At 46.6% G+C, this 21,580-nt stretch overlaps 1 protein-coding gene across 2 annotated transcripts in view; it reads left to right on the forward strand.

The window, feature by feature from the left end:
• The window catches only part of VPS8 (VPS8 subunit of CORVET complex), a 65,590-nt gene that overhangs the window by 36,487 nt on the left and 7,523 nt on the right, over window positions 1-21,580 (forward strand). For both annotated transcript variants that reach the window (XM_030954453.1, XM_030954454.1), the window contains 11 exons: window positions 2,906-2,995; window positions 3,438-3,484; window positions 7,364-7,505; window positions 8,104-8,193; window positions 8,614-8,656; window positions 9,428-9,531; window positions 10,573-10,651; window positions 11,929-12,011; window positions 17,800-17,880; window positions 19,218-19,387; window positions 19,938-20,106. In XM_030954453.1, coding sequence (XP_030810313.1) covers window positions 2,906-2,995; window positions 3,438-3,484; window positions 7,364-7,505; window positions 8,104-8,193; window positions 8,614-8,656; window positions 9,428-9,531; window positions 10,573-10,651; window positions 11,929-12,011; window positions 17,800-17,880; window positions 19,218-19,387; window positions 19,938-20,106 — 1,098 coding nt within the window. The remainder of the gene's footprint in view (window positions 1-2,905; window positions 2,996-3,437; window positions 3,485-7,363; window positions 7,506-8,103; window positions 8,194-8,613; window positions 8,657-9,427; window positions 9,532-10,572; window positions 10,652-11,928; window positions 12,012-17,799; window positions 17,881-19,217; window positions 19,388-19,937; window positions 20,107-21,580) is intronic.

Consider the following 21,580-nt stretch of genomic DNA (forward strand, 5'->3'; position numbering starts at 1 on the left):
GTCCCTCAGCTCCTGCTAATGGCTCTTGGATGTGCTGGCTGCTTTTCCAGAAGCACAGGTGTCCAGTGCTGAGTCACAGCTGTTGAGACAGCTCTGACATCAGCTCAGAGCTCTCCCACATCAGTGTAAGTGCCTCTCTCAGAGTCAGGCTGCCTTCCTGGCCTTCCTGGTTTCAAGTGCTGCTCTTTGGGTAATGGTGCCTGCTCAGGGGGTGATGGGTAGTGAGTGCTGTGGAGCAGGAGAGGGATCCATTAGCAAATGTCCCATCTCCTGAGCATGCAGCAGCAGCAAGGCAGGGTATGGACGTCAGTGACCTCACAGGCTGTGGGATCCAACTTCTCACCCTGTTCCCTCACACTGATAAGTGCATTCAGCCCTGGTGCCCTGGCACTGCTAACCTGGAGAATGATGGGGTCATGACTTCTCTGTAAGACACAGGCTGCTGCGAGACTTCTCCAACTAATAATTTTCCCATGTCTTCAGTCTCTGTCAGCTTCAGGGGATGAAGATGTCTGAAATGATTGTCCAGTCAGTAGATGTGGGGAATCTGTAATATTTCTAGTTCCTATAAGGTGCTGTCAATTCCCACCAGGGTGATGTGGAGATAAGCCAGGAAAATAATTCTGTCTGTAAAACAAGCCTTGCAGACAGCACTTCTTAGCAGAAAATGACCGCAGAATCTGTATCCTGTGAGGCAGACAAAAAGCTAATGGGCACATCCAGAGTACTTTTAGTTTCTACCAGCATCTGCAAGTAGTGCATGACTAATGAGAAAATGGACCAAGAGGGAGAGTGATTCAAAAGGTAATGCACAAAGAAACCCTGGGAATGCTGCTGCCTGACATGTGGCTCCCTGAGCTCACAGCCCCTCTCCAGAGGCACTGGCAGGGCTGTGGCACTGGTGGGGATGGTTGTGCTGGGTCTGAGCAGGCCTGACTCATTGCAACCTCATCAGAGCAGCTGGGCTTCCAGGTTGGGCAAGCTGCAGCTGCTGTTGCTTCTCGTGTCTGCTTCCTTCCTCTGCTGCATCCCTGGTCCCCCAGAAGCTGCTGGGCAGGTGATGGATGGGCTCTGTGGGTCACCTTTCTTAGGTACTGAGATCAGCTCCCTGATTCATTTTGGCATCTTCTATTTCCCAGGACTGGTAAACCAGGTGGTTTAGCAGCCTGATGGCTGCTGTGGGCTTTTGTCCTTTTCTGTTGTGTTAATCCTGCTCTCAGACATTCAAAAGACTGGGAACAGTAAATAATACTTTACTGGGGTGAAGCTGTGATTTCAGCTCTTAGGACAGCTGTCATTTGCTGAGCTATGAATGCAGCAGATCAGCCTCTTCAGGCAAAACCAGCAGTGCCTGGAGAGGATTTCCTGGTGGTTGTATGGCAGAAAGTGAAGTTTGTGATCAGTGCCACTTTTAATTTTTCCCATCATCCCACAGCCATTGTTCATTGATGTTTATCTTTAAAAAATAAACTGTTCTCTTCAGTCACACAAGGGTCCTTTTCTACCCTCATACCCACATGCCTTGTGTCAGTTCTGTCCCCTCAAGGGCTGTCTAAGCAGACCATGTTTGCAGGTTCAGACCTGGGAGAGGATAGAAACCCAAGCACCCAATGTTTTGCTGGGGAATGGGCTCTGAAGGTTGCACTGAATTCAGACAGGGAGATTGGACCAGCTCTCTCCAGCCTGGCAGTCCTACCCTCAGCACTCCTGGAGACTCCCAGGAGGATTGGTCCAGAGAGAGAAGTAGATTTAGGCAGTCCCACTGCATCCTTTCTGTGTCCCTCTGCACTGCTGTGCTTAGAGATCCTCCTGGGTGCCTTGGACTGCCTGGGTTTGTGTGGTTAAAGAGTTGTGGGGACACAGTGAGGGGCTGAGCTTGTGCAGTAAAGCTGTGGGGTCACACACGACAGAGCTGCTTCTGGAGCAGGCAGGTTTTCCTCTGGAAACCTCACCAAAGGCATCATCTGTGACAGGTCTTCCTGAAGAGCTTGTGGAATGGTCAGGCTCTTCCTTGCTTCCCTTTGCCCCAGTCTGTTGCTGCCATTGGCTGTATTCAGTGGCTGCTATGTCTGTCTGGAGGCCAAGCAGCAACTGCTAAGGGATTTTCCGCAGATGTACATTTCTGATAATTTTCTTTCTTTACTGCTGTAACAGTTGGTTTTGTTCAGTAAAGAAATGTTTTCTTGTTTTTAGGTTCAGCAAGAGCTTTTGGGACAGGTTGCCAGGTGCACAGTGTTGTTTTGCAGCAGTTGCTTCTCATTTATTTGGAAGGGTTAGAAGCAAAAAGCTCAACATTGCAGGTTGTGTAAACTTGTAAGATATGAAGCCTTTTAGCTCAATCTTGACAGAAAGCAGACCCACAGGCATCTAAATGGTTTTTGTTTCCTTGTATTACAATAAAGAAATTGCTTTTTCATGTCTGGACAGGTATCAGTCATGGTGAACAGTTAACAGGAAACTTGCTTTTAAACCTCTGGTTTGGTTCAGTTCAAGCCAATTCAACACTGTTTCCACTGGACTGAGAAATTCTCAAGGGTTGATTGTTTCCCTTTTCCTGCTGGCTCACAGTTGGCACTGGGAATGTCTTGTTGGCAGGGGGTAAAGACAGTTGTCAGAAAACTTAATGAATAACTTCCTCTCCTTAGGACTGAGGTGGGTTCTGGGTGTGAGGAGTTTTGTATTCTTCAAGGCCTTGTGTGTAGCAAAACCATCAAATTTCAAAAGTTCTTTTTTTACCAAATACCCTTCTGTTTTTTCTATGCCTCTCTTTGTGCAATGGTGTTTGTTGTCTTACACTTGCATCTCAGCAAAGGTGCAGTTACAGTTGGATGGGCTCGGTGATGCTGCATAATTATATTGCCTGTGAAGTCAAAAGGAATTAATTTGGTTGTGTTTCCCCCCAAAGGAGCTGCTGGTGCTGAGCCCAGGTAAAGCAGCTGACCTGGCCGCCATTCACTTCAGTGAGCAGCTTGAGAGCATCATCTCCAACCTGCAGGTGAAGTGTCAAACTCCATTAGTGTGGGGCTTCTGTACAGTAGGGATGTCATTCCTGTAGGAAATGATTGCTAAGAGTCATGGTGAGGTATTGCTGTGTCAGAAACAGAAGAAAAATAGGCTATAGCTACTCACTGATAGGAATTGCTACATCTCAATTATTTGGCCTGTTTGTAGAGTTCTGGCCATAAAAATATATAAGCTCAGAGCTGCTGGTTGCAGTTTTTAGTTGGGGTTCAGTATGGCTTGGAGTTCTAGAGCAGAGCTGTTGTCAGCCAAACACATCCTCAGAATATTTGTGCAAGACATGCCTAGAGCAGCTCCTGCAGCTGGCAGCAGCTGGGGCCTGTGTTTTCTTCAGTGGATATAGCTCAAGGATCACTGTATTGAAAATAAATCACATTCTTTAAAATAACAATACTGTGTCTCCTCCTGTTGTACAGGACCAGTTCTTGCTCTTCCAGTTCCTGAGGAGTCTTCTTGATCCGAGGTATGTAGGAAGTTGGACTGTTTACAAACTGCAGTGTGCAAACGTGGATTCAAATAAATTCTTTGAACTAGTGCATCAACAGCCAGCCTGTGGCCAAGATCAGGCTTAGGAAAGGTGCCCTGCTCCTCAGGATGCCCCAAGCTGAGAAGAGCCCAAAAGAAGCACTGTGGGGAGCATCCTTCAGGGCAGTCCCTGCCAGCTCCCTGCCTGGGAGGTGCTGTGGGCTCCAGTGCATGGAATGTGCTGCCTCTGGCATGTGGGGGGAGCTTGGGCACTGCTGCTCCAGAGGGCTGTGGAATGGTTACCTGGGGCTGGAGCGCCCATTTCTCTTCTCAGCAATGGCAGCTTCTCTTCCTAACCCACTGCTTTGGTTACTTGACTGAGGTGCCTGAGTTTAACATAAACAGAAGAGCATTTTGGTCAACTGACATTTTGAATTTCTGTCTTGTTTCAGAACTGCTGTCATATTTCACTGCAAGCTCCTCTTTTTAACTACTTGCTTGCTCCCTCTGTGCCTGTTCTTTCAGAGCTTCAGCACTGTGTTCTCTGTTAAATCAGTATCAAATGCCACAAGACATTTATATATGCACAGCCCCAGTTGCTTTCAAGCAATTGTTAATGCAGCTGAGGGAGAGATCTTGGTTTGTCAATTAATCACAAATTTATTGTGCTTAATGAAGAGGAGGAGTAGGAAAAGGCAATGTTATCTAAATCCAAGTGTCAGTGTTTCATTTTTGTTGAAGTGGAATAAAAAACATGCTTTGGAAGCCAGAACCTGGAATTAATCAATCACATATTGGATTTTAATGGAAATAAAGGAAAAAAACCCCAACCAACCCAAACCAAAGCCAAAACCCCAAACATGCATTTTGTTCTTTCCTGAGTTTTACAGACATGTTTGTGTGGAAGGTGTTCATTTCCACACCTCCTGTTTTCTCCAGGGTCAAAACAAAAAATATCTTGGTTGGATTTTATAGGAAAGAAATCAGATTATTTAGTTAATCATTGATTAATTTAAAAGAAAATGTAGTTCAGCAGAAATGAAACCCAGCTGGATGTTAAGTAGGACTTTGTTTATGCTGTGATATCACTTGCACCTAGTGAAGGTAGTAATTAACCTGGATTCTAATCTTATGCACAGAGTGCCTCCCATAATCTCTGAGTAATAAACATCTCTAATTTCACTCTACCATAATTAGAGCTAAATAGACTCATTTCTCCTGTAGTTACCTTCTGATCACAGGCAACACGTGATGTGCTCAAACCAGCAATGGCAAACAAGGTTGTGCAGCTGATCTCCCCACAGCGCTCTGCTTTTCCCCCAAGGATGCTGTTCCATGTGGTGCACTGGGCCACATGGCTTTTCCTTAATAACACTCAGATCCTGAGGTCTGTTCTCAGTGCTGGGAAGTTGTTTTCTTCTAAAACCTATTGAAAGGAGCTGAACTGTGCCCTGGGAGAGGGAGGGAGGTGAAATCCTGCTCTGCAGATCTACCTGCAGAGGCACCTACACTTTGTAGTGTATTTATACATAAAATAGTGGTTAGGCTCTTCTGCAACATCTATTTTCATCTAATCTAAATGTTTATATTCTTTTTTGAAGCAAAATTTTTGTCAAAGTAAAGATTCTTAGAGCAGTAAATGAGCTTTTTAAGTTCTCAAATACAAATGATTGCTTGATCATATGGGGACAAGACTCATCATGCTGGTCTAACTATCTGAGTTGGTGGAATTGCATTAGGGATTAATTTGGCCCATTTAATTTAACTAGAGATTTATTTTTAAGGAGGTGGAAGGGGGAAGGGAGGAAACAGGGTTAACAGGAATTGCCTGGGGAAATTAAAACCAAATGTCTGAATGTTTGTAGCATAAAGCAGCCCCAGGAAACAGAGAATGTAGTAGGGATTGCTCAGCTCATTAATCACAGTCTTTGCTACATTTCCTTTTTAAACTCTAGAGTTTTTTCCTCTAAAGAAACCCAACACAGTGAAGCATTGTCTGTTGGCATTTGTGCTTATATATTATACCAACAATATTAACTTATTTAGCAACACAGTGTTCTGGCTTTATAACTGTAGTAACAGACTCTAAACCATAAGGGTTTGTCCCAAGGGCTCTCCTCTGTGCCCAGCTGCCTGTGACACTTGCAGGGCTCCCTTGTGCCAGGTTTCATGAGAAACCAGTGCTTTTCTCTTGCTTTTTGGAAAGACAGTGGCAGGGGAGACATTGGATATGGTTATATTGGAGTGGAAATGATCCCATGTAGCTGAAAAGGACCTGCAAGTCTCAGGATTGTCAACTAGTTTTAGAAATTATCAAAACTCAGCTTTCTTTCCATTGTCTCTTCTCTGCATTTCTTGATGAAATAAATGGCTGAGGGAAGAGTGAGCTTGCTCATGAAATCATGAATGCTTGGTGCCAGAGTTATTTCCAGACTTGAAGTTTGTTCTCATGCTATAGGTGCATGACTTGCTGTTTTTCCTGGCCTGGCAGACAAGATCATTTTAGATAGAGAATGTTTCATTTTCGTATACCCATAGAAACAGGAGAGCACTCACCCCCTTGCAGGCACTGGGGGAGTTTACAGGGTGTTTGTTGTGGGAGAAGTGGATGGTGAATGCAGAGTTCAGGGTTCTTGTTTGGTCCTTCAAGGTCCACTCTTTGCTGTCAGAACATTGTAGTTTGGGCACAGAACACATAGTTTTGTGGAGTTGTGCTCATACTTTGCACTCTGTGATCAGTACATGGGTGAGGCTTTTGTTTCTGGGCATGTTGCATTTATAATCATTGTTATCACAGTAAGCTGCTCTCTTAGCAGAGCTGCTCTCTCACAGCATTCTCCTGGCCTTTCTGAATGGTAGTATGCCTTTTGTAACTCCCAGGAAATAGAGGGTATTGGATATCAGACCTTTTCCGTCCCATGGCTGTAGGATTTGCACACTAACAGATCTTTTCCTGCTTAGGAATTTGTGTTCAGAAAGGTAATAAAACTCAATATATACACCCTGATCCATTTCCTTTCCTAGCAGGAGGTTCAGCAGAAGCCCCTGTTTTGTAGGCAGGATAAATTTCCACTGTTTCTCTGTGCAATGCACCTAGAACTGCCATGGGAAGTGTAACATGCAGTGGCAGAGAGCTGCTGTTCATTTAAAGGTTGCAGGTGCTGTATCTGGCTCCAGGGAAGCCTCATTCTTTCCCTTCTCACTCTGAAGTCTCCTCCTTCACATTGCTCTTTTTAAAACCAAGATCAGTAGGAAATTGTCAGGACAAAGGGACGTGGGCACTGCTCACAGTTCTGTTCTCTCTTCTGCTTCTGCACGTGAGGAGTTTGCTTAATAACGAGCCCAGGGATTGAAAATGGGGATGTTTCTCTAAAAGAAGTATGAGTTCCTTTCTCAGTGAGGTAGATCAAAGGGATGAAACATTAAAATGTGGTAAAGGAAGTCAAAGAAGAATTTCAGGAACAATAAGCAAAAAGCAACACATGCAGAGCAGGTCTGTAGGACACAGACAATTAAGATCTGAACAGAGCACTCAGACCATAAGGTTTCATTGAGGAAATGAGGCTAATTCTTTGTGCCTCTTTGCCATGGAGTTGCTAGAGATGAGTCTGTGCTGGTCTCTTTCTTCACAGGGGTCTTTGAGAGTTTAATTTGTACTGAGGCATCAGGAGGATATGTTGTGGAACAAATGAAATGGCTGCTGAGAGACCTCCAGCACCAGTAACTAGTAGAAGTAGCATAATTTTCCTCTTAAAACCAGATTTTTTAACTTCAGCATTAACGATAAAAGACGACACTCAATTGAATAAGAAACTCTTCCCAGCCAGATTTCTGGGCTAGAATTTGATTTTAGTCTCTTGTGCCTGTTTTATTCCAGAGAAGGCATTAACCAGGACCTGCTACACCTCCCACCCTGTGTCACTGAGCAGTTCATCGAGCTGCTCTGTCAGTACAGCCCAGACCAGGTTTTGGAGACACTCAAGGTTCTGGAATGCTGCAGACTGGAGGAAACCATCCAGGTAGGAAAGTAATATATGATGACAAGGGCCATAGGATGCATTCAAATCAGTTCCTACCCCTTTAAAGATACTGTAAAGATACTTTACTTTAGGCTTGGATTAGTTCCTGGATGCTCTTCCAATCTGTTTCTAGCACTCTCTGTCCCTCTGAGCTGCTAAATGGCTCTTCTGCAGCACAGGTGGATATATTTAATAGACTAACACTGAGCTGGGTCTCAGAGCTAATAAGAAAGGGCTGTTAGTGCTCTGAAGCTGCTGAGAAACTGCAGAGTGGAGGGTGGCTGTGTTGCTGCTAATTAATCATGTTGGGGGTATATAAAATCACAGGCCTGGGGTTTTTGGAAAGCAGTGCTGCCAAAATCTGCCTTGTGTTGGGAGAGCAACTGTTCCTTCTCTGTATGGAAATTGCACCAGTCATTTTTGAGTGCTGGTGGTGGCAATAGTGCAAGCTGAGAAATAAAAGGAGATGGAGGAGAGCTGCTCAGCCTGGGTAAAGCACTCCCAGCCCTGGCCATCTGCTTGGCATTGTCTTGTGGATAAACAAACACTGGCAGCTTTCTTCAGACAGACATTTACCTTTTTTTTCCTTTCAACTCAGATAACCCAAAAACATCAGCTCCATGAAGCTTCCTCATATTTACTAGAGAAGAAGGGAGATATCCATGGTGCCTTTTTGGTTATGCTTGAGGTACAGTACTCCCAAATCCTGAATGTGGCATTGTTACCATGCTGTCAGCATGGTGGCCTGTGCTCAGTTTGGATGTTGTCCTTGTTCCTCCATTTGTTTCCCACTACAGTCCATGGAAGTATTGGTCAAATACCAACAAATGGAGGTGTCTGCATACTCAGAACATCAGTATGTTTTTCTGACAAATCTTCAAACATTTAGAAGATACTAGATACTGAAATTTGTTTTTCATAGCCAAAAATCATCTTTCAGCTCCTGCTTTCCTTTCCATACTTGGAAAGATGTTTTTGCCATGTTAATTGTGCTGGGGAGGAAAATGGGGGCAAGCCTGTGTAACTGCACCTTTGAGAAACATTTCTATCAGGATTCTTGGGATTAAACTCCCAAGTTGACTGTTCTGTGTCCTCTCTTTTGTTTCAGCGATTGCAGAGCAAGTTGCTGATGCTTACTCAAGATGATGAAAGTAAGACTGAGTTAAATTCTATTTTCTATTAAAAACAGAAGATCAACACAAAATGTGAACTGCTTGTGTCTGACACCTGGCATAATGAGATTGTTTCAGGTTTCTAGGCATTGTAGTGACACTGTTCATATGGAAGTTATTTGGATGACACTCCCTCACTCATGTTGGTAGAGACTTCGAACACTGTGAGGGATGGTTTGTGTGTGTGTGGTGTCAGGTGCCCTGTCAGCTTTTCCATTTGGGACTGGTCCTCTCACTGGCTTACCAAACACATTTCCTATGTCAGAATCCATTCAAACTCATTACTGAGCTTCAGCTGGCATTATATGGGAACAGTGATGGGAGACAGCTGGGAGTAGCTTTTTCAAAAGCAAATTTCTCAGATATATAAATAAGAATGTTCTGCCCACAGAAAATCAGTGTATGCGCAGATGTGCTGTTCACTAGCCCAAGGACTCATGGGCACCTAATTAAGTGCTGTGCCTATAGTTGTTACTTAATTGTGTCCTAAACCACAGCTAAGATCTTCCTTATTTGATTAAATGAGATGTTTTACCTGCCCAATTTATTGTACTATTCAGGAAAAGTGCCAAAAATCAGAACTTGTCTTTATAATGTAGTTGCTGACAGTACTGAGCAGACTTGAGATGAACAGCATGATTTTATTTTGCAGAAGGATTGATAGTTAACTTATCTAATGGGAGTAATGGGAGTTAACTTGTCTAATAGTTCTTATGATGGTAATTTGCTTTTCCTCCCCCTGACACTTAGGCTCAGCTGAACCCTCCTTGCTAGAAAATATTGAAGATACTTTAATGAAAACAATTGCTCTTTGCCAGAGGAATTCACACAGTTTAGACCAGCAACAGCGAGAGGTAACGTAGTCAAAAATGTGTCACCAGAATCAACCAAGGCCTTTGTGTCTCCTGAGGCTTTGCCTCAAATGGCTCTTGCTCTGCACATCCATTGGGTACTGGTATGTCCAGGCAGTCACTGTGTGCCTCTCCTTGTGGTGTCCCTGTGGAGCTTCAGGGTTTGGAGCCATAAGAGTGAAATCCTCACTCATGAAGGTGAAGCACAAAGCAAAGTTCAGGTCAGAGGGAGGAGGGGATGAGACCATGGCCTTTCCCCCTTTGCAGCTCCAGATGGAAGCTGGGCACAGATGTCAGTCAGACACTGCAGAGCCACTGTGAGCTCTGAGCCAGCTTCCTGGTGGCACAAAGCTGCTGCTGTTGTCACTGTGGCTGCAGAGCTGTTCACAGCCCCTGAACTGAGTGTCAGCTCTGAGGGGGAGGCAATGCAGCTGCCTTGAGCTCTTGCACTTGGGGCTTTGCCCATCCCCTCAGACTGAGGTTGTGTTTCCATTTTGCCCATGTCAGTCACACAAAGGCATCTTTAGTCCTAAGATTCTGCATAATTTATGTAATTTCTGAACTCAGAACAGAGAATGTTGTTCCCATGCCTGAGGAGGTGGCATGGCTGGAAGTCAAGAACTCTTAATTTCTTCACAAGCACTGCCCAGTGTGAGAAGTGACCTGCTCCATTTCTTCCCTGCAATGGTGTCATTCTGCAACAGATAGGAAGAGAATTTAGGTGTCTCTTTCCATTTGGGATCCATTTGCTCTGCTACCCACTCTGTGAGCTGTCTCTACCCTCAAGAGTTTGCCTCTCACATGGGGAAGTAGTTGTGGATTGAATAAAGCAAACACAGACTGTTGTCACAATTCCAGTGAAATGCTTTGCTCTGAGGGTACTTGACCATGTTTCAGCTCTGTCCCACAGCAGTTATCAGAAATGCAGTTCTGTTCTCAGAATGTGGAACTGAGTTTTGGCCAGTGGCCTCTGACATTGCTCACAGCTCGTTTTTAGCATTGCCCTGTTCTTACTGGTTCTCTCCTCACATTTCATGATTCCAGGCCCTCTGGTTTCCCCTGCTTGAGGCCATGATGTCCCCACAGAAATCCTCTGGTTCATCACAGTGTCCACACTCTGAATGTGAGTACTTTGGCATTTGTGACCTCAAATAATAAAAGCTGTGTGCTGTCTCTCCTCTGATGAATGAAGAGAAATTGTTTTGTTACTCTGTTCCTAAATATTCTGCTCCCTGACTGACAGGAGCTGGGGTTGGGTGTTTGGTAGGCTGCAGCTGTCAGGTGGATAGGGGTTTTCTCATTTACTTTATTTTGTCCTGTGTGGAAGAGGAAGCCTACTACAGCCTGTGCTAATAAGTTGGTTGCTTTGAGGGTGGTCCCTGAAGGAGCCAAGGTGCCCACTGTGTACAAAGGCTCTGTAGGTTGTAGGGAGCACTTGGGGAGCTCCTGAGGTAATAGACTGTCATTGTGCATGCCCAGCCCTTTGTGCACCTCTGCCTGCACCTGGCTGCCATGGATAAAATCAGTGGGACTTGAGTACACCAGCTAAATTCTCTACTCCACTTTGGAGTCAGCAGCACACCTTGAACAGCAGCCTTCTTTAGTGGGAGAGATAAGAGGAGCTAAAAAGGGGCTTAGGTGCTTTGGTCTTGGCAGTCCCCAGCAGGGAAAGGACCTGGAGCTGCTGGAGAGAGTCCAGAGGAGGCACCAAGGTGACCAGAGGGATGGAGCAGCTCTGCTGGGAGGAGAGGCTGAGGGAGTTGGGTTAGATGGGATTTTGGGAAGAAATTGTTCCCTGTGAGGGAGGTGAGGACCTGGCACAGGGTGCCCAGAGCAGCTGTGGCTGCCCCATCCCTGGAAGTGTCCAAGGCCAGGTTGGATGGGGCTTGGAGCAACCTAAGGCAGTGGAATGTATTCCTGCCTGTGACAGAGGATGGGACTGGATGAACTTTAAGGTCCTTTCCAACCCAAACTACTTTGGGATTCTCTGAATAATGTCTTTTGCTCCATCCCAGACCCATGCTGAGGATCTAGCAACAAGTTTCATGCAAAGATCAATGGAGCTTTTAGAGTCTGTGGGCCATAACACAGACAAGGATCCAAAGTGGGATGTGGTAGCAATAGGAAAAGTGAATGGTGGTGTTACCAAGTAAGTGAAAATGGGGTTGTTTACTGCAGGGAGTGTGGAAGGGAATACAGAGATATTGTGGGATCAAAAACAGCCTTTATGCTGCAAAAAGCTGTGTGCTTAGTGCAGTACATGCAGGAGAAAAAACATAAAAGCTATTTTCAAACCAGAAACCATGACCTGAAATAAAACTCTCTCTATCTGTAAGACTGATCTCTCTTTACTCCTGGAATCCTAATGAACTGCTGTGGCTGTTATGTTTGACATTCCAGCTTTGAAGAGTTTGACAATGCAAGTGCTGAACAACATGGCTGCATTTATTGCTCTGCCCTCAATCCTGCAGAGAATTCTCCAGGTGAGTTCCTGAAGGGAAGGAGCTTTCACCAAGCTGTGCCACGGGGTTATTGGGAAAAGCTATTCCCAGGTTGTTGGAGATGAGATCAGCTATTGTCTGTTCAGTGTTTCAGTAAAAGTTCTGTGGGTGAAACATAAGGTGTAAAAGCTGGGGAGACATGTGGGAACACACAGACCTGTGAGAAGATAATTGAAGTAATTCCTGCAAACCAAATAAAATAGTACCTCAAAGGTTGCAGTTATTTGGAAGTGAAACTTGGCAGGTTCAAGGGCAAAGCCACAATGAATTTCCCAAAACTTGGCACTAAATTTGCTGAAAGCCTTTGAGTGAAGGCTCTGGGACGGACAGTTGTGAAGAACACTACAGCAAAGTGTATAGGCTTTGCAGAAAGATGATGATTGGGCCCAAAATATTGTTGGTGGTGCAATATTATTTTAGAGATGCAGTTAGTGAGTAGCAAACTTGCAGAAGAGCTGATTTTAAGCAGACCTTGGGTTGAGTGATCACAGGCAACTGTAAATTGTTAATTTGCAAAACAGATGAAAGCTGATGTTGGGATTTAATAACAAACCTTGAGAAATGCAGAAAAGAAATTAGAAGAATTGTCTGTGTTGTGGAGTGGAATGACTGAAGGGTTGAGACAGTGTTGAAACACTGTTCAGGTTTTCTGTTCCAGGTGGGAGAGGAAAAGGGCTTACAGCTTCACAGGGTGCACACACACCTCTAGCAACCTCTTGTTTTGATCTCAGTATTACTCACAGTCTTGGATTTTGAAAAAACTCCTAAGATAGAAAAGCATGTTGCAAGAGAGTGGATAAAAATGTTCAAATGAAATGTGGTTTTATCAAAGGAAGTGTCAGGGAAACCTAATGGCTCTTCCATAACTTATTTAGTCTACTTTTAGCTGAGGTTTCGGTATAATTTCCTGTGGGCCTTGTTTGATGTTTAATGTAGGCAGGAAAGGATGGAGAAGCTGTGAGTGAATGGGAGGCTGCCAGGGAAGGGAGGCTTCCCTGCTTGTGCTGAGGACTGCCAGGATGGGGTGGGAGTCAGAGCAATGACCACACTGATAACACAGCTGGGAGGTGTGACAGTGTGGAGGAAGATCCTCTTCTCCTTTGGGATGAAGGGAGAGTCTTGCTGATGGCAATCTTCACATATTTAATTCTATTTCTGTTCTGATGGACTCTTCTAGCAGCAATAGAAAATCCTTCTCCAGGGGCTGGCACTGATGTCCTGGAGGCAGCAGGGGAGGGAAATGTTTTGTCTGTTGTAGAGGGGAAGGGGTTGGTGTGGTGGCTCTGCTGGGGGAGGCTGAGGGGATGCTTCACTGAGGACAGAAATGGGTCAGGCATCACTGAGAGCAGCGTGTGCAGCTCTGGTCACTGGGTTTGGAGCAGGGGGGAACTGCTCCTGCTCATTCCACCTCCCTGGACAGCCTGAAAAATTCAGTCTGACTAAAGAGAGATTTGGAAAGGCAGATTTTTTGAACAACTAGAGCAAAAAATGATGACCTCTTAAAATGCAGAGAAAAGGACTGAATTCCAGGTAAAGAGCATTAGTATCAGAAGTTCATAAAATGGGGCAGTAGTTGGTACCTTGTAGCTGAAAAACAGGCATAGGAAAAATAACATCATAAAGATCAAGAAAAGATCCTAGGGAAGAGGAGGTGGTATTGATACACAGAATCTCTGAGTTGACTTTGCCTCTTAACACCTCTATAGATTTCACTCACACCTCTGCATTTGCAAACCCCTGAGGTGTGTGGAGTGATGTGACCTGGATTGTTTGTGGGCAGCAGAGAGAGTGTGAGCCCCTTGCTGCATCCTGGACATCCTCTGACAGATGCCAGCCCTCAGCTGTGTCCTTCAGAAATTGCTGGCTGGTTTAACCTCGGAAGATTTTCACCTCTGAAGCTCACTTAAGCCTCTCCCAACTTCTGATCCTCCTCATTAGGAGATGGGCTCTTCTGAGAGATTGCCTGTGCTGAGTCTCACCAGTCTGGTGCCTTCAGTGCTCGGCACCTCCTGTGGGGACAGTGTCCTTTGTTACAGGACAAACCATTCATTGAACCCTGTGCTGTTGTCCTTAACCCCCACATTTCCACTCACTGCCTTACCACCAGCCCTTATTCCTGGGTTCCTGGCACTGCCCTGCTCCAGCTCACTGTTGCCTGTGGGTTTGTGGCTGTGTTTTGTTAAACTCTTGCTCCAGGGCTTGCAGAGGGTGCCTGTGGGAGGTTTCTGTGAAGTTTATTTGGATGCACAACTTGGCCCTGGGGAGAGCATTGCTTTGAGTCCAGCTGGGAAGCTGGTGTCAGGATGGTGATGAGCAGGTCTTACTCTGTGGCCTTGTCATGAGAGCCCAGCTCAAATGTTCAGGCATTCTGACCCCTGGTCCTGCTGGGGATCAGGAAGAAAACTCCCTTGGAGCCAGGCAGCAGAGAGCTGGAGTTTTTGCCTTCCAGTCATCTGCTTCCTTGGGTTATCTGGGGATGCCATGTCAGTGCCCTGCAGGGAAGAATCACAACATGGTGCTTTCCCAGACAGGAAGATCCCTGTGTTGTTAGCCCTGGCTGGGTGTTCCTTTTGCAGAGCTGTGCAGTTGCTCTTTGAAGCCATGCAAAATTCTAAACCCTGGTGCCAAACCCTCTGCCTTGGCTCTGAGCTCTGTGCAGGACACTTAGATGTGTTACTGATGTGCCACCTTAACTGTGACCACAAGGAAATGCTGAAACCAGCCTTTCTGGGCCCTGGAGTGCACACAGCCTTTCCCAAGCCCTCCAAATATTTTGGTAAAATGCAGAATTACAAGTGGTGCTTGTCTGACAGGGCCCTCAAATGCTGCTTCAGCAGAGCTCAAGGTTTGTGATAGGGCATGTATGTGCTGGAGCTGCAGGCTGGGAGGTGGCACAGCTGCCCAGGAATTCACTGGGGGTTTTGTGGGAAGGTGGATAACATCAGTAAACTGAGGTAGATTATCTTGCCTTCTCTGAAAAGGAATTAGAGTATTCCAATTTTAGCAGACTATTTTTCTTCCTCTTCTGGGCTTAACTGCTTACAGATTATACCTTATGCAAATGTTAACTTTGCAACCAAAGTGTTTGGCCAAAGGGCACCTTGCAGGGGCTGGGGCCAGAGCTGCAGCTTCCCAGAGAGGACACAGGCTTCTGGCACCTGCCTGTCCCAGCACCTGGGCTCAGTGTTATCTAGTTGATAGGTTTGCTCCTGCTCATCCTTTGTAGTGTTGGGGAGTGACTTATTAACTGGGAAGTCTGAACCAACCGCATTAGGAGAGATACTAGAGGAATCCTCTTGAGCATTAAGAAAAATTCCATGTTATTAAGGATGTGAGTGCTCTCTGAAGAGGGCTGAGAGGTTGAGTGTTAATTCCCTTACAAAGCTGTAATCCTTCATGAATGTTTTGTAAGCAGATGCAGCTGATGTTTCCTACAAAATGGAGAACTGGAAAAGCCAGAAATGTAAAAGCTACCAGTAGGGACCCCAAAGAGGGGAGGGAATGATTCTCTAAAAAGTGTTCCAGAGTGGAAGCAGACAGATTCAGAAAGCTTCTTCTTATATTTTTTTCACTCCTGCTTAGGGCTTTGGCTGTTTTTTCTTCCTAGTTTGGGAGATCAGCACCGGGATTAGCTGTGTGTGGAGTGGTTGCTCTGGCCCCTTGCAGAGGGGAGAAGCTGAAGTGAATGTGTTTGCAGAGGGCATTTATTAGCACTGGTAGCAAAGCAAGTGCTATTTCCTGGACCCAGGAAGAAATGGCAAATGGAAGAGACAGAGGTGGCTCAAAGGGCTGGGCTGTGTGTGGAGCCGTGCCAGCTCTTCCCATCTGTTTGGTGGTGGCAGCCCAGGACAGCCAGTTTGGCTCTGGCTCCTTGTGCTGATGCCATGCAGGCTGCTGGGATCTGGTCCTGGTTGGTGCAGTGCCTGTTCCACTGCATGGGATGGCTCATCCATGTCTGGAGTATGCCTGAATTCCAACCTGAGACCAGTTTTATAAGGTGGAATTAATGAAAGATATTCCTCCATAAAACTAATTGATCCCACGAGGCTTTTGTGGCTGGAAGTTCTGTGGGGTCTGAAGCTGCAATTTAGCAGCATTAGAACTGTCTGGAGAGGTGACCTGGGAGCTGTGGGTGTGATGCAGGAGGCAGGCAGGCAGCTCCAGGCCATCCCATTGGATGGCTCCAGCAGGGAGTGGCCATGGACTCACTGCTGGCACTGGGCTGCCAGGCTCAGGGTGAGGCTTGGCCAGACCATGGGCCTCCTCTGGAAGGAAGGAAGTCCATTTTCTTCCCAGCTGCCTTTAGTTTTAAAGATCATCAAGCATGACTTGAGGAAAAGACAGTAATTGAAAGCCCTCAGACTTGTGTTCTCCCTCTGCAAAGCTGCAGGTGGGTCTTTATTCTTCTCTCTCCTTCACATCTCTTCTTCTGCTCTGTGTCCAGATAGGAAACCAGTGGCTTTGCAAATCTCCACGTGTAGCTCAGGAAGTTTGAGGTGCTGTATGGAAATTGTGGGATTGGGACAGTTTGTGAGTGACCTGTTGGCCATGTACTTGAGGGCTTTAGAGGAGGAGCTGCTGGCTGCCTGCCTAACTGCTCTGTGCTCTGGGTCACATTCCTGCCCTCTGGAAATCCCACTGCCCCCATGATCTCTGCAGTGCAGTGCACTCAGTGCCTGTGCTGTGCTGTCCACCCAGCAGAAAAGGAGCCTGTGCAGCACATCCAGCTCTTCTTGCTTCCTCCACACGCTCCAAACCCACAGCTGGTTTAGACTCAGTGCTGTTACTGAGGGCTGCTCTTATTTAGGTTTGAACATTGCTGTCTCTGCCTGTCACACTGCCTATGAGGGCTGTTGTTCAAGAGTTCTTGACTTGCTTGCTGTTCTGTCTTGCAGTGTAGCTCCCACACTGCTTTAGTTGTCTTTGTCACTCTCAATTCTTCTTGCCCAGTCACAGCATGGAATCAGCCTTGCTCCTGCTCCTTCTCTCATTCATCTTATCCAGAGTTTGTTTATCCCACTCCTGTTCCTGTTTCCATTGTGTCCCCACCATTTTTCTACTCTCTGGATTAGCTTCCTTTTCACATCTTGCTGTTCTGTTTTTGCCAATGTCCTGCCCCTTCCAGCAGACAGCTTCTGTCAGCTTCCTGCACAAAGTGATGCTTCAGGGGGTGCCAGGGTGGGTGTGCAGGGATGTTTGGGCTGCAGGAAGGGGGAGATGCACAGGCTGATGACCTGTACCACAGCCCTATGCTTGTGTGCTGGGACATGTTCAGGGCATGAGAAAATCAGCCCTGCAGCACCAGGAGAGCCCCAGGGCCCTATTCCCCTGCCAGCTGGGCTGTGGGCTCAGCAGTGACTGGGGTGGGCTCTTCCAGCCTGCAGATCAGGGGTCTGGGGTGAGTGTGGGGGTGGGGCACCCCTGGCTGGGCAAAAGCACGGGGCAGTGGGGGGCTGGGAGCTAGCTGGCCATGCTGTTCCCTTCAGTATTCTTCAAATGTACTCTCCAGTCAGCTCCTGCATGGAGTTTCCAGTTTTGACCCAAGCACAGCAATTTACAGTGATGTTGTCATCTACTGAGTTTTGCTAATTACTGATTTTTCCCATCAGTGTGTGGCATTATTCTGCTGTCCCTGTGTATGTGCAGTATATTTAACTCTGCAGTCATAGCTTCCATTTGCAGTTCCAATCCAGAGGAAAAAAAAGACCTAAAAAGAATCAGAATGGTCATATCCTGTGATTCAACTGCAGCTTTGCATTTCTTCATACAGGATCCAGTTTATGGAAAAGGGAAACTTGGAGAAATTCAAGGGCTTGTCCTGGGAATGCTGGACACTTTTAACTATGAACAAGTAAGTTGCCTGTGTTTCTGTTCTCTCCACCACTGCATGCAGCATCGTTTTGGCTGCCTGGCCTACTGCTCTCTCTCTCTCTCTCTCTCTCTCTCTCTCTCTCTCTCTCTCTCTCTTTGTCATTTCTGTCTGCAGGGCAAAGTCAATGGGCATGTGAGTGATTTCTGTGTGATTGGGGGATGGGGAAGGAGTTTGGTTTGCTCACAGATTGCAAATGAAGGGACTGACAGGTACATGGTGAACACCTCTGCAGCTCAGTTCTGTGTTAAATGTACAAGAAGGATAAACATCTGCTTTTTCTCCAGCTCATCCTGCAGTTAGGGATTCAAAGGCACAAACCTGATATGTTTTGTCTTTCTATGCAGTTTTAAATAACAGGTTCTTTAATTAGGCTGTTTTTACACTTCCAAGTGATAATGCTGCACTTCCTTTGTGTCCTGGTGAGATTTCCTCTTAATCTCAGTCTTGCTTTTCTCAGTTCAGTCCCAAATCCCAGGCAGTTTCCACACTTGAGCAGTTTTCTGAAACTGCTTTCCCCTGAACAGGATGCTCAGTGTTCCTCCAAGCCGCCTCATGTGGCAGAGCCATCCCAGCACTGCTCAGGGCACCAGCAGCCAGTGCAGAAACACGTGGGAAATTGCTTTGCTGTGCAGGCTGAACACCAGGAGCCTTTATCTGGGTTTGGGTTCTTGCAGAGGGTCTGGGCAGTCCCTGTCCCTGCCTGGCAGCTCTGGGACAGGCTGTGTGCCCAGCTGGGATCCTCTGGTGCTGCTTTTGCAGCTGCTGCTGTGGAGCAGGGATGAATCAGGGGGCCAGAGCCCCTGTGCCTGAGAGAAACTTGGTACTTGAAACTCAGGATGGTTCTTTGGGCTCTTAGAAAATGAGCATCCATTGGGAAGGACAAGCAGATGAGCAGTTCAAGGGTTTTTTTCAAGACTTTAATTGCCATAGTGCATTTGAGCTTTGATTTTTATTAGCATTTTTCTCCTAAAATGGGGATATAAGCAGTAGCTTGCCAGGTAGAAGGGGAAAAAAAAAAGACGTTTGATGTAGAAGATGACAAAATGAGCCTGCCATGCCTCTGTTAATGCTCTTGGGCAAAAGTCAATACAGGACTTGTCTATTTGAGAGTGCAGAGGAATTGCTCCATTAATGTGTGATGAAAGGATAAGTGTTTTGAGGTCAGGGGATAGAAAACATAGGAGAAGTGATTTTATTGGGTTGTTTCTGCTCTTAGTGACCTGCTAAGTGGCTTGCTCTGAAGAACTGGCTGGCAGGGAGTTTCTGCAGTCTGGAGGTGACAGACTGACCCGCTCTCTGTGTTGTCTTCCACACAGACCCTGCTAGAGACAACCACGAGCCTTTTAAACCACGATCTCCACTGGTCCCTGTGTAACCTGAGAGCCTCTGTCACCAGAGGCCTTACCCCAAAGCAGGATTACTGCTGCATCTGTCTCCAGCAGTACAAAAGGAGGCAAGAAACTGCGGATGAAATCATTGTTTTCAGGTAAAGTTAAGGGCTGGGGTTGCAGCTGTGATCGTGTTAATAGTTTTAAAAGGGGAAACAAATTCTGCTGGCTGGTTTGCCTGAGTAATGATCTGTATTCCTGGGAGCACACCCCCCTGCTGCCTTGCACTGTGGGAGGCTGGCTGATCACACCCATCAGAGGCTGCTTTGCATGCAGCCAGCTCTGCCAGGCCCAGGAACTGGCTGTCAGTTTTCTGTCCCCTCTCCCAGCAGTGTGCTTTGGGCACTGCAGCACCCTGGGCTCATTTGTGTGTTTGCTGCCACAGCCCTGGCCTCTCCCATGTGCTGTCTGTGCCCAGGTGTCTGTAAAATGAGGTGAAATCATTGTTACCTTGGTGTTACAGTCTGAGCTGTATCAGCAAATGGGCATCCAGTGTTGGTTCTGTGAGTCTGGAAATCAGCAGGAGGGTGAGGATACACTGCTGGTTCCCAGATACAGCCTTTGCCCACTGGGCAGCCCCTTGCCCTCCACCGTGCAGGGCTCAGGAGGTGCTGCCCTGCTTCCCAGCACTGACTTGCTCTCTTCCAGCTGTGGCCACTTGTACCACTCGCTGTGCCTGCTGAGTAAGGACTGTGGGGTGGTCACCAAGGGCCTCATGAGGTGGATGTGCTACAAATGCAACTCCAGCAACAAGGGAGGGAAGCTGAGTGAGAACTTCTCAGAGCTGAAGAAAGGGACTGCAGCCTCCCTGGCACAGGTAAGTTTTGTGAGGTGGTTTCTTGTCAGGTAAATTTTCATCATCACTTTGTTCTCTGTCTGTCTGTGCTTCCAGGCCAGACTCTGATCTCAGTACCTGTCAAACACTCTCAGCAGCTAACTGGTCACATTTCTGAATGCCAGTTTATTTTGATGGGGATAGAACTCTGGAAGTCAAGGAAATTTGTTCATCCAGGAGGTCTGGGAGCTGGAGTGAGGGGCAGCTGGATGCTTGCAGCTGGTTGTGTGGATAATTCCTGTCAAATTATTTTTAGGTGTGTTTTATATAAATCTTAGATTGAAAGCAGGCACATTCCTTGTGGCTGGATTGTGGAGCTCCTGTTCCACCTTTCTAGCAGATAATCTGGCTCTAGATAAAAGGTCTGGGATTGATTTGACTCACTAAGTGCTTGCACAATATTTTAAGAAGCTTGAGTGTAACCAAGATTGATGCAGCTGGATTTGGGTGAGAGAAGAGAGAATTAATTTGTATTTATTGTCAGTGTTTGTGCACTGAAAGTTTCATCATCCCTAATTCAAATTGAAGTACAGCCTCAAATATGCATGGAGCTGTTTTTTTCCTGGACTGGAGCTGGGGATGGTAAGCCCCCATGGCAGGTGGTTGGTTGGGTTCCCTTAAGGGATGTTGCATGTGGGCAGCTGAGCTCTGCTGCTCCACCTTCCAGTGGCCCCTGGGTGAGGGTTTGTTCCCAAGAGCCTCAGGGTACTTTGTGCATTTGTCACTCTATGGATGTGCACAGAGCAGCGTTTTCACTCCTGGAGCCAAAATAATTCAGTCTTGGAGTATGTTTTTATAGTAGTACTTTGGTTTTGTTGGAGCAGACGATTTCAATTCCTGCCAAACCCATCCCGATCAAAAGCTGGCTGAGGGCCTGAGTCAGCTGCTGCACTCACAGGAGAGTGGGATGTGGGCACTGCATCTAAGGCTGGGAAAGTTCAGCAGCCCCACATCTCACCCTCTGCACTCCTGCCCCAAAGGAGTGAGCATAAATGGGAGTGGCAGGCTGGGGTGTATTTTAAAAACTAAAAGCAGAATTAACTACTAAAACTGCATTCAGCATCCAAGTGCCTGACACCTGATTCCAGTGCTTTATAATTGGGTTATCCCTGGCTTTGTCTAGGGCAGTCAGTCAGGGAGCCCCTGTGGCTCCCCTTTGACATCAGTCTGACTTACCCTGTAGAGAAAGAAGGGGAAATGCTCCACATGGCATGGCAGTGACTGGGGTAAGGAGGAGAAGATGCTTCCTTTTGTTTAACTGGGGAAAGTGAAGGGCTGGCTGGGACTCAGGGCCTAAAGGGAGGTGTGGAGAGACTGGATGGGGAAGAGGACTTAGAGCTTGGATCATGTAGTGCTAGCTGAAAAGTGTCTGTCCCAAGCCATCCTAGTGCAGGATGGTGCCCTGCTGCTGCTGCTTCCCTGCTGCTGTCATGTGCTCTTGGCAGGGAAGTCATGG

This window comes from Camarhynchus parvulus, chromosome 9, assembly GCF_901933205.1.
Source record: "Camarhynchus parvulus chromosome 9, STF_HiC, whole genome shotgun sequence".
NCBI lineage: Eukaryota > Metazoa > Chordata > Aves > Passeriformes > Thraupidae > Camarhynchus > Camarhynchus parvulus.